Below are 13605 nucleotides of genomic sequence, written 5' to 3' on the forward strand. Positions count from 1 at the left end.
TCTCGTTTAAAATCTCGTATCTTCCAAAATCACTGCTCAGTACCATTTGTGGCAAAAAGGAAAAAGCTTTTGAACACCTTTTGCTTTTAGATGGTATCATTTGACTCGATAAATTAAAGTACTCCAACGAAAATACGAAATATGTCTTCTGGGGAAATTTTACCTATCTACCTGAAAATGGGTGTAGGTTTTTGAAATAAATGACTGTGGTCCCAAAAACGAGGGAAATTTTGTAGATAAAGAGTGTTTCATGTCCCCGCCACCACTGATAGGGATCAGACTGTTCTTGGGGCTTATCAAACGAGATTGGTGTATGTGGGGACATGCAATATGCCTGTACTGTGTTTTGACTATCTCCCCTACGCCATGCAGGTATTTTCCGATGTCCGATTACTGACGGTTCTTTCCGATATTAGGGTCAGTGAAGTTGATATTTTGCGACATGTGTTTTGAATCAGGTTTTCTTTTGTCTTTATGTCCATATTATCAGCTTAGTGATCTTCCATCACACCCCAAAGGGCTCCAGGTCTTGGAGCTTGAAGTGAAACTCTGACCCCAAACTCTCGCGAGATCCTGTCCAGATAGCGCGGGAACTTGTACTCGCTGAGATTAGATAACGCCTGTCTACTGTTTCTTGCAAAATATTTTGGTATCCGTAATCTTCAAGGGACAAAAACTTATAATGAGTCGGCGATATATATGTCTTCACTGAATACTATCTCTTCTCGTGCCGACGATAGCAGGAATTTGGAAACAAAAGCTCGTGGTTTATCGTCTGATCGGAAGGTCTTTGTTATCTTTCATTCCCGCCTAAATTAGTGTTAATTTGCGTTATCGTTCGGCATCAAACTTATAGCATACCCGGTCAGTTGTTCACCTTCGTATAATAGGTAAAAGTCTGATTGCTTTGCTATTTCCACTCCAAGTTCGTCTGATGAGTTTCATTGATTGTCATGTAGAGAGTCGTCCAAATTATTTTCGTATTGATAACACCACAAGATACTGAAATTATGATAGTCATGCGAGAAATGTCACATTTTATACAAGGTTGGTGTAAGAAAACAAACTAAAAATTTATAAAAGCTTAAACATTTATAAAGGCATTCACACCATCTGTTGCCAAAGTAGCGAACTATATTTTTAGAAAAGTGTATTTGACTATAAAAAGTCTTTTATTTATTTTGCATGATATGAGCCATCCTTTGTTAGTCAATGTGTCATATTCCTAGAGTGACCACAACCACATGGGTTCAATCTATGTCCACAGCGCGCACTGATGGGGACCTGATAAGGCGGGAATCAGATGGGTTGTATCTTCTGGTACAGTTTGATAAATATAAATCAAACGTCTTATCAGATGTTGCAGAGAGGTTCTGCAGCACATTAATTAGAAGTCGAGAAACAGGAAGTGCCCGGTCAGGCTACTTTGTCATCTTCTTGTAAACATCGCTTCCCGTCAGTCCCACCCTGGCCCCCGTGCAATAAACCAATCGGATATTTTCTGTCATCATTTCGACCCTTTTCGTAGTTCATAATTTTTTTAACTTTATTTTCTTAACACGTAAATATATCATACACAGCTGTTAAAAATATGAAAGTTTACAGTTTTAAGTTGCACTGAAACAAGTTTTCTGAACTCTAATGTTTCTCTTTTTATTCATTTGAAATAGGGTTATCAGAAAATGATGACAGTGACTCGGCGATGGAAAAGGAGATGTCGATTGAGGAAAATGGCGAGAACAAACCAACGGATCATTCCAGTGACTCGCAGAACGGTGCTTCGGACCAAGAAGAACCGGAAGTGAGTTTAAAGGTGTCGGAAGTACAGACAAATAAAGAACAATCAGACATCACTGTGAAAAGTGAAGCTTCCGAGAGTGAAATGATTTTAGAAAGTTGTAACTCTTTAAAAAGAGTCAGTGTGCCAAACAACATCTTGTTTCTGAAGAGACTAGATGAGGAGGATGCGAACATCGCAGGTCGCTCCTGTCTTTTATTCAGTGCTATCCCATTGCCTTCTGGGAGCTGTATTGGTCCCTTCAAAGGAGAAATTGTCTCCCTTAGTTCCATCAAACAAGGAGACTTGGTCCTACAGGTGAGGCGAAACTTTTTTTTATACCTTTAATTCTTCTTGCTCAGACTTGTAAAGATTTGTTACTTAGGTTATTTACTACAGTATTTATTTTTGATAATTCGATTAAAAACTTAAAATTTTGATTCCGGAACTAATTGGAGGATTGGTTTGCGTGTATATACAAACTCCTCGTTTTATCAAAACTTAGCGAGTATAATATATGGAGAACGAGTTATTCTAAAGGTTCCACCCAGGGTTCTGCTAACTTTCGCTCTCACACAATAGGATTTGGGCGATAAGATAAGGAAAGCATTACAACTTTACGAGTACCTGTTTATCGTGATTTGAAGAGTTACAATGCGTCATAAACCTCCTCCTCCATCTCAGATAACTATTGCTAACTCGGGGATCTGTCACCAGTCATCTTGTATTGTGCTTTAAATAGCCGGACAAAAACGGAACTTTTAGATTATGTTTTTTACATGAAATTCTGTACTTTGAACATCCAAAATTTTCATAAAGCGGGGTTTCGAAAGTATATTGTACCTATATATATATATATATTATTATCTTGCCATGATGACTAGTATATTTAAATAATTATCTAGCTAAGTATAAACTTGTATATAAAGTAATTGAAATGTTGATAAATAACAAAAAAAACCTCAAATAATAAACATAATGTTATGTATACATATATATATATAAATTATTAGAAGAGGTTTTCAAACAAGTTTAAAACATTAATAATAAATTTTAACTCTAAATATTTTTTCTTTGTATTCAATAATAAAAGTACTATACTCGTTTTTAAGTTTTCTAATATACTTGTACCACCAGAATCTGAACAAAAGTTTATTTCAAAAGATACTTTTATTATTTTACAATGTAAAGTTTGAACGGTAAAAATGAATACGCATTTAGAAAACGCTAAAAAGATCTATAGATAATTGCTAATTTCAGTTTTGTTCAAGCATCAAGAGCCCTGGTATTTGAAAGCCTCGTAAAAGAATTTTAATGCATACTTAATTTTTTTTCTCCCCAAAGAATTCAAGTTATAGAGGTCATGGAGTATTCATTATCTACTTCGTAAGAAAACGTATCAAGGGGAGATAATTCTGGTCGTTATCTTACGCAGTCTTTTCACGGTATCTTTTCTCACGAGTTTAGAAGTTAGATAAGTAAATAACATTTCATTTTGATGTGTTTTATCAAACTCTGTGATATGGCTATCACTCCATATAACCACGCACCGCTGATAGGTCGGATAAGGGGATCTTAGAAGGTCACGTGATTCATCACAAATCAACTATGTAGCCGTCCTAATAGTCGATATTTTTAGATTTTAGAAAATGAAATAAAATTGGTTTATTTTTATACTTTGATAATTCTTAGATATCCTTTACAAACTCGGAAATGCGCACTTCGTTATTTTTTTCTTTTTGGAGAAAAGGTAATTTTGAAACTTAAATAACATCAAAAAAATTTCTAAACAAAAATACAATGTATGAACACAATGACTAAAAACATTATATAAAGAAAGAAAATTACGGTATAAGTTTTTTTTTCCAAAGCAAGTTTCGATGGGACCAAATGATTTTCCGTGATTTTGCCCTGTGATATGACTTCGGGGATCCGTAAACTTGACTTCAAGATTCAAAATTCGATAATTCTTAAATCCAATCGTTGAAATAAAATGAAAAACACATGTATTAGAGATCTTCTGACTGATTTTCGTGTGAAAATCGTAGTTTTTGCCACTTGGTAAGAACCACTATATAAGATCGAGGACTTGGTGGTTGGAGATTTTTTTTTTATTATTTAACTACAGGAAATCATGAAATAAATTCGGAAGGATCTCATCTAAACTTTTATTTCTTTTATCCAAAAAAAAAATTATGATCCTATTCCATTTGTCAATTTCAGGCCCAAGAGAAGGAGGGTGAGGCCGGATTTGTGAGGGTCCTGTGTGATAATGGTTCATGGTTATCATTGCTGCGCCCCGCCCCCAGTGAATCCGCCAAAAACGCCTCAGTGTATTTTGAAGGTATTATGCATTTTATTTTATGACGAGTAATCTCTATTCCTTATCTTATCTTTGGTTTTGTGCAATTGAAGTTCTCGGTGACGCGGTCGAAATCCGCTGTCTTCGCCAGATTTATGGACAGTCGAGATAAAATATTTCTTTACATTTGATTTTATTTGGGGATATCATTGCAATGGAAAGGCAGGTGTCAACCTTCTTTGTAAGTTTTAAAACCGACTTTTTTCTCTCTTTCTCCTTTTTTTTCTTTCTCTGCTATTAGTTATTGTATTTGCCATTTATATAAAAATCTGACATAAATATTAAGTTTTATCAGTGAGGCTCCAAATGTTTCTGGTTATGGAATAAAAGATGCGATAGGGAAACCCAGTTTTTACTTGGCCGGAACGATAACAAAAATATTATTTTGGGTTGTTGATACAATGGCAAAAATATTTAATAGAAACTTAATATTGTAATTGATTTATACTGCTAAATGTGCAGTGATAACGGTTATGAATGAGTAGAACTAACGAACATCGGGTGAATTATAGAGAGATGGCGATCTAAAGGCCAAACGTTCGTCATACCCAGGGTGCTGACTACCAACGTGTAACTATTGATTTGTAGATAAATGTAATGGGTCTGGAGGCCTAACTGTATAAAACGATATTCTAAATCAAAGATAAATTAAAAATATATTTATCGCTGAATATTAATTCTATATCGCACCTATCAAGCAATCCATTATTCTTTTTAAGCGTATTGGCGCGAAGCAAAATTCTGCAAAACAGTTGATAAAAGCACGACTTGGGTCTTTGATATGGAAATACTAGAGACTTGATACCACAATAATCCGATAGCATTTATAGGACGATAAAGGACGCAGATTTTGATATGCTAATGGCACTTTATTCTCGGACAGATGGATTATTCGTCAGATGAACAACTGTTGTTTTATTGTTCTGATTCTGCCAAACATATTTGTTAGCAAAAGACCCATTCCCTTTCTTGAAGCACGATAAACATCGGGTTCGGATTTCTCCACCCGGTCTGGATATTCTCGTTGCAATAAACGTTTGTCAGACTAAGCTGATAAGAAATCGGGTGACAAAGAAGCTTATCGTATTTGAACTTGCAGATAGTATTCCTTTTTATTTTCGCGAGACAGAGAAAAAGATAACTTTTCTCATTATTCTGTTTCACTGCTTTATGAATATTTTATTTTCTTGACATTGCATAATTTCAGCGTTATGAAGGTTATCAGTTTTATCATTAGCCCATATCAATCACATATACTGAAACCCGATCCCCCCGAAGTCTAAAGCCGGTATTATAGGTGTCCACTTATCCATTGGGGCTTGTGATTGTGGAGATATATAGACAGCCTTTTTTCCCTCTCTGTCTATGTCTCTGTGATAGAATCTTATGATAATAGAAGAAACGAATTCCTCATTTATTTACTATTTTGTTTAAAACAATGCTATTCAATACAAAAAAATCAAGATTCCTTTTTCTTACTAACGCATTGTCTGGGACTTTGGCCCCCAGCTGACTAGCATTCGGTTCGGGGATAATAAGATCTCTTTGAAACTTGACAAAATAAGGGAATTATCAGTACTTACATCTGATTGTGAACACAGATAAACCCCCATTTAAAAATAAATTAAAAATTTGGTAGATCGCTTAATTGCTCGTAAGTGTATTTGTAAACGCCTTTTATCGTGTGAAAAATCTGGACTTGGTAATTAATGTCACGAAGGTAGGAGAGAGAGAGAGAGAGAGAGAGAGAGAGAGAGAGAGAGAGAGAGAGAGAGGGGGAGAGGGGGAGAGAGAGAGGGTAAAGAAAAGATAGTGAGAATTTTATACTAGTATGCTGCGATTGGTAAACTTCAATCAGGCATAACGCGTCGGTAAATCAAGGCACCGGGTACAATTTGTCAAATTTCAGATTTAAAATTTTTTCACAGATGATAAGGAAGAGAGGTGTGCGCAATTATCTTTATCCTTAAAATATAATGCGACTTATCCAAATTAAGTATTTTGTAAGTTTCTCTTTTTTATTATTTATCCAACATTTAATGGCGCCATATACATTAGCCGAAGTCGTCAAATTCGAAAAGAGTCTGTAATTTGTAAGGGGTATGTTTCTATTAGTTCGATATGATCTCAAGGATCTAATTGGATTATGATAAAATCAATATTTCTAATTGATCTGTCATCCGTACAAATTTTGCAGGATCCTTTTTGAATTTTTATATCTTAACTAAAAGGCTTTTATCAGCGAAAGGAGATAAAATGGAAATATTTCAAACATGTTTTCATGCGAGTTTATCTCTGGATCTGTGGCCCTTCTCTGAAGATGAACATCGCCTCTTCTTTGTCGCTGCACATTAACTGACTTAGTACATATCACCAAATCTAGAAATGTTTTAAGATGCATTTGCTTTATGTATTCAAAATTTAAAGAAGAAAAAAAACACTCTTTCCCCCGTCTATTTCTATCGTGGTAATACCGTCTCAGATTGTTTAAAATTTGGCTAAATTCAGTTTCAGATGTATTTTCTGATAAATTATGTCGCTAAAATACTGACAAGTCTAGACCGATTGACAAGGGAGTGTAAATAACCCGTGGAAAATCGTCTTTATGATTTCCAATTTTTACAGCATTTTAACTTTCTGTGGTGTGTGTCGATTTTTATATGAATCTAGCGTTTACTTCTTAGTCATCTCATAACGCTGAAGAAACAGCATCCGTTCCTACTTATCTGTCAACAGACAAAGCGACCGGCTCACAAAGGCGATTGTCAGCCATCTAAGTTAATCTAGCAACTTAAAGGCTACTCCCTCTCAAACTATCTCCGTACATATTTTTCCTGTTTTATAATCCTCTATAAATATGTTTTTATCTTATTCACTCATCGCATGTAGGACTGAATTATTGCAAGTTTCACGAAGATCCGATAAGTTGTACGATTTATTGAATCTCTGATATATTGCATTTGCAACAGGAGGAATAACTCCACCAATAATTTCACTAATTTCTCGTGAATTGTTTTACAGACGGAAAAATCTGGTGTGAAATTGTGAGTGACTTGAGTCCAGGAACAGAATTGTTGGCATCTTTTACGATTAACTCGAATAACATACCAGAAAGTGACGTTACATCTCCTGAGGCGCAGTCGACGGACGAACCAATGGAGACAACCCATGTACCAAAAGTTGAAACCCATTTGCCGAAAAGTCCACCTGCTCCAAGTGTGGATAAACCTGTTCCCTCACATGGTTTGTAAAAACAATTTATTTTTCGTAAAAAAAGAATATTTTTTTTATTTCAAATTTAAAGTGCTGTGGAACTGAAGGCCCCTTGTGTAATCACTAGTATCTTATGGTTGCAGCGGCCCTTTTGTATGGTTGCCAATTCTGTGGTGTTCGGTTTAGCAGTCTAAGGACTCTACAGGGTCATCTGACCTTCTATTGCTCCAAGAAACCCCAACTACCGGGGCAACAGTCGGAGGAGAATGACTGCACAGAAAATGACAAAGCTGGTAAGATTATGCGTCTTGTAGACGTTTTAAAGTATTGTATAAAGTATATTTTAGACAATATATTTGAATTTTGATCTTTTTAATTATCAGGAATGCGTACTGCGAAAAAGAGAACTCTCTCTGAGAGATCACAGAGTCCTGATGGGAAGTTTTCCTCGCCAAGTCCTGGGAAATCCGACGTTTCATCAGAATCGGACGGCGTTCCAGCTAAAGTGCCAAAACCGGAACTATTCAAGTGTGATATGTGTTCCTATTCTATTGACAAGCTGTCCAGTCTGAACCGTCATAAACGAATCCATAATAGGGGCGACAACTCGGCGATGGAACACCAACACATTGCTTCTAAACAAGACACTTATTGCAAAGACTGTAACATTCAGTTTTCTTCCTTCAGCACATACAAGTGTCACAAGGAAGTGTACTGTTCCAAAAGGTTCGTAGGAGTTGGTGCTCCTTCTCCTTCGCCTAAGCTGATCAGTCCTGGGAGTGATCCTGGGAGACTTATGTTGTCTCCAGCAACTCTCCAGCAGGCAATGATCGGTGTATCCGCAAAAACGAGCAACGGGCAACCGCGTGTTATTGTTGCTCCTCCTATATTGGTATCTTCAAAGGAATCTTCTGATATTAACTATAGTTATCCTACAGTTATAGTACAACCTGTTTTACCGACGCTAGGTGAACGCAAAACGCCACCAAAGGAACGTAGGGAAACTCGGGTCTCAACCTCGAGTTCCCCAGACATGCCGTTAGATTTAAGCACGTCCAAAAGCGATAGTCCAAAATCCTCTTTTTCGACGACATCAAAAGCCAGAACAGAAATAGAAGAGGAGCAAACCAAAGAGTTGGACCTTTCGATCAAAGTAAAAGAAGAAAGATTAAGTCCGAAATCGTCGTCCTCGATGTCGCCCCCTTCCAGACAGATGGTGACACCCAAGTCTTCTCCAAGCTCCCCAAACAGCCAGAGAAGCGACGAACACTCTATGTCAGAGTTACCTCGCCTGATGGCATCCCCCATTCCGCCCCTAATCACTGTACCGCAGCTGTCTTATATGGGAAAACCAGTTCCCGCGTTACCCCACTCCGTCAGTAAATGTACGGACTGCAACATCGTCTTCTACAAACGTGAAAACTATCTGATACATAAAAAGCATTACTGTTCTAGTCGCCAAAACAAATCCACGTCAGAAGACGAAGACGGAAGTACTGACCTGTTGTCAAGACGACAGGCTATCGGTGCACGTTCGATTGCCACTCCTGAACGTACGCATTCCACGGATAGCTCTGAAAAGTCTCCTCAAGGGAAAACTGAAGTCAAAGAACCGGTTACACCAGGACAGACAGCAAAGTCTCCCCAGGCTGAAAAACTGAGTCCATCCAGAACACGAGAGGCGGGGGAAATCATCTACCGATTCTATTGTGTTCCTTGCAAAATAAAATTCAGTTCTGCGAGTACTTTGCAAGCACACAAAGAGTTCTATTGTCCGCATGGAAAAGAAAGCGAACATACAGTTGTAGGGAAGAACAGAATGGAAGGAAAATCGTCTCCAAAATCGGACGAGGAGGCCATAAAGTGTCCTCGTTGTGAGGTGATGATGCCGTCCTCCAGACACCTAAAGATGCATTTCTGTACGGGAGTCTCCAGTCAAATGCCAATATTTCGGTGCATTTACTGTGATTTCGTCACTCAGACCGAAACAAGACTGTCGGAACACATGAAGGCCCACATGCCCAACAAAGCATATCGCTGCACTCTATGTGGATATCGCGGAAATACTGTGCGTGGAATGAGAATGCATGGCAAGGTCCATCTGGATAATGGAGAGGAATTTACGGATGATCACATGATAGAGATTGAGGAACCGCCGCTGATGCCAATAAAACTAGGAGACCACGTGTCATCAGAAGCCGGACCAATAGACGTGGAAGCAGAGTTGATCCGTCTAAAGAACGAACCCTACAAAAGGCGACGCTCAAGAAAGTCCTACGAAAAAGCAGAACACGCGTCTTCAATACCAAGAAACTTTTCTAGTATGTGTATGTATTGTGGACAAATCTTTACAGACATTTCAAACTTCGCCATGCATTTGAAACTTCACGAGATGATAGCCCTCCAAGCGGCTGGGGTTCAGAACTACAAATGTCAATATTGCACATCTTTATGTGACTCTTTTGAATCTTTGATGGCGCATGTTTACAACAAGCACCCGGAAAAAATTCCTCGAGACCAGTCTAGTCCAGGATCAACTTCTCGATCAAGCCCAGGTACAACCAAAACGCCAGAGCGGAAATCCCCCTCTCCCCAGCCAGATCAACCTGTCATAAAAACCGAGCCACAATCTTCAGCAGAGGAAGAGGAGGAGTCCCGTGAAACAATGGATCAGGAGTTGGTTTCCGTCAAGAGAGAAGCCACTACTGATAGCGAGGAAAGTGGAAATACCGAAAACATTCCAAACGAAACGTTGTCTTCTTCCAAAAGAATCAAAGAGGAAGTGCAAAGTGAAAGTTCAAGGTCACCCTTGGAGACATCCATTGTAAATAGAGACCTACCAAAAAGTGCTTCCTCTTCCCCTAGATCTCAGAAATCCCCAATTAGTCGCGATTCTACGCCCAAAACCAAATCAGAGAACCCAGAAACGGTCGATAAAAAATCCTCCCTAATGATTCCCCGAGTTGATCCTCAAATGATGCCATACTATCACGTGGTCCCTGCAGCTTTCCATGTCCTACCAAATATGGTAAGCCCTGTGTCGTCACAGATTGGACAGTCGCCAAAACGAACGGACAAGTACTGTCGCCATTGTGATATCTCATTTACCTACAAAAACTCTTACCTAGCACACAAAAAGTACTATTGCAGTGCCAACATGTCGTCGGAGGAAATGACTTCTCCTGCGCAAGCGTAGAAGATAACATTCCTTTAATTTCTATGGTATTTTGGTGCAAAACCTGATAGACTATTCGGTAGCTTTTTTTAAAGTTACTTGTATGAACGAGTGGTAATTTTAGCCGCGATAGACATATTATTTTATATACATCAGGATGTTTTTTGTGTATGATTTGAATCGGTGCTTCAACCCAATTCACGCCATTGCTATTGGTTGATTCAAATATTTGAATTTTGTTGCGTTCACACTGTGTTTAGTGATTATTTATTGTTACATATATGTGTTCATATTTAATCCGTTTCTAAGTAAAAATAAAAGATAAAAAAAAACTTTTTGTGTTTTTCTTTGTATCCTATGATTATCCATTATACGATGCCGGTTAATTTCATGTGTGATAGACATAATATAATTTTGATTGAGCCTAGCCTATAATGTAGACAACCAGTGTATTCATTAAATGAAATTGTAGTCTTATCAAATCTATTAAATGCACTTAAACAAGTTAGAATGTTGGTAGGTTTCTTCAGGTAATGAGAAAATCTTCTCACAGTTGTACTTGATTTATGGTTAGATTACGTATCAAATTTACAAACGCATGATCTAATTACCTGTATTTTGCATACTAGTATTCATATTTTAAATGGAAACGTCCTGGTCAGAATTCTTCTTATAAATTAGATGTGTAATTTACTCAATATGCATTTGTAAAAGCGAGTCTCCAGACTATATACTGACCTACATTATTTTTAAAAAGGATAATATGTATACTTACAAAATGATTGAAAAGATAGATAAACTGATTGTGAACGATAATATCTAATGGATATCTAATGGATTCAAAATAGATTATATTTACTTGTATTCTATTGATACATGCAGTATAATTATTATGATTGAACTTTACAGGAAATATTGAACTAAAGCAGTGTAATGTTCTAATAGGTAGCATTAGCATCCACGCAAACTTTAACATACAAATAATTAAGTCAAAGAGTATATTATAAAGTTTTATTATTGAGAATAAAAACGTGAAAAGATGATTTCAACAAAACCACGCATTACATATATACAAGACCAATATACAGCATTTCATGACGCCGAAATGAAGAATTACAGTGAACAAATTAAACGACCTTACGATTGCAGTTCTTTTTTTAAAATACGTACTTTGTGTAACAAATATCAAACACTTTGTATTATTTCCGCAATGAAGTATCAATTCGATCTATAATAAAACTACATGACTATCTCCCTGTCAGATATAACACGGGGACTGTTGTTTGTTCCGGGTATTTGTAGTAGTACTTAGGACCGCTCATTGATGTTGAACAGGCAGATACACTGTATCACTCATACAGTAGAACAGCGGCAACGACCGGATCAGGGGGACCAAACAATGGCGACCTTGTCGTTACTGTATCTACACAATCTAGAGACCATAAGTAGCTTCCTTAATGTTTCACTTGTACTCAGCGCTCAAGTATCACTTGATAAATAATTGCAGGACTGGTTTAGTTTAATAACCACAACCATAATCTGGAAAAATTAATAAGTAACATCTCTCTCTCTCTCTCTCTCTCTCTCTCTCTCTCTCTCTCTCTCTCTCTCTCTCTCTCTCTCTCTCTCTCTCTCTCTCTGATTCCAATGTACAGTTAATCTTTCTTCCAAAAAAAGAGAGATCTTGCTCAAGTAACACAGAATCCAGCATGCAGAGGAAAAGAAGGAGATGAACTCCTATACGAGTTACTCTGAATCTAAATCTCATTTTCTATCTCTTTTGATTAATTTAACGGCTTTGTTATCTATAGAAACGCGATTGTTTTCTCGTACAATATAAGTTAATTACTAGCGTAATCAGTTGGCAAACGGTTTTCATTTGGGTGTTCTCGACCCACGTGACATTCCGGAGTAGCCCGGATGACAAAGTGGTGAGATGTACTGACTTACAAACATGCCAAGGAATTCCAAATCATCTCGAATTTGAAATCTTTAATTAAATTGATAATACTTCCATTTCATCTCTCCGAAGATTAGATAATGCTACGGAGTTCTTTCTATCCTGCACCTGTCAGGGTCGAACATGTGATCCCGGCGATAGGCGCTTAGATAGGAAGGTGTTTATACCTTTATATCAATCGAGCCTGATTCTTATCTTGATTAGGTTCAGTTGATTTTATCTTTAAGAAAAGCCCAAGAGCGAATTCATTAAGGAACGAATTACTAAGCTATCAGGGACCCGTCATGGAAGAATTTCACCGCACAAGACAAAAATTACTTATGTCTCTTACATCAGAAAAATATCAAACCAAGAAGTATGGGGAGAAAAATACTCCTAATGATGGTTTAACGAGTGATGATATGCACTCTACCCTAGAAATGCACCGAGTGCACAATGTTCCCTCTGTTATTTTTCTTGCAGACTCAAATGTCACTTGATAAAACGAAAATATGAAGTAAAAAGTAATCACTTTGAATCTCTTTTACCAAGATAAGTCACATTCGCTATCTAGAGTTGGTATTCTAAAAATACAACTACATCAAAACCTTGAACGACATTCAGTGCATGATGTATACATGTATTTCTTGCCATGATTTGTGCTTAAAATTTCTTTAACAAAAGATCTGATAATTAGTTGATAATGGTATCATAGTCAAAGATACGTGTCATACGATGACATCAGTTTGTCACTGAATGGATTTCACATTGCGTCATCGCTCTTGAAAGGGTAATATGAGGGGGGATTTTTACCAGTATTACAGTTTCAAAAAAATATATCACAGATGAGTTAAAGAGACTTTAAAATGACGAATAAGGAATAAAGTATTTAATTTAATTATTGCATATTTTAGGGACGTAACAACGGGGTTGAGTGAGGAAGGAAAGAACTCGATCATATTTACTACCACCACCACCAGCAACAATCCCAACCCACCCACCCTCTCCTTCCGTTTAGGAAATAGCAATGCAGTGATGTGTTTACCCCCCCTTTTCCCCCGAGATTGTATAGGGTAGGTCTGTTTTAGGAAAATACATAATACCTGTCTGTGTGGTGCTGTCTCAGCTTAATAACCTTC

The 13605-nt window shown here is 37.3% G+C and overlaps 1 protein-coding gene across 4 annotated transcripts in view; it reads left to right on the forward strand.

The window, feature by feature from the left end:
* Positions 1–10843, forward strand: part of LOC105322853 (zinc finger protein ush) — a 21176-nt gene extending 10333 nt beyond the window's left edge. For 2 of the 4 annotated variants that reach the window (XM_011421751.4, XM_066078640.1), the window contains exons 3-7: positions 1671–2095; positions 4001–4121; positions 7161–7382; positions 7496–7645; positions 7736–10843. In XM_011421751.4, the coding sequence (XP_011420053.3) occupies positions 1671–2095; positions 4001–4121; positions 7161–7382; positions 7496–7645; positions 7736–10548 (3731 nt within the window). In that variant the 3' untranslated portion in view covers positions 10549–10843. Of the gene's footprint in view, positions 1–1670; positions 2096–4000; positions 4122–4184; positions 4321–6568; positions 7068–7160; positions 7383–7495; positions 7646–7735 lie in introns of those variants that run through there. The other 2 variants (XM_066078642.1, XM_066078641.1) reach the window with 2 other exon arrangements.
* Positions 10844–13605: the final 2762 nt, after the last annotated feature.

Source organism: Magallana gigas, chromosome 3, assembly GCF_963853765.1.
Source record: "Magallana gigas chromosome 3, xbMagGiga1.1, whole genome shotgun sequence".
NCBI lineage: Eukaryota > Metazoa > Mollusca > Bivalvia > Ostreida > Ostreidae > Magallana > Magallana gigas.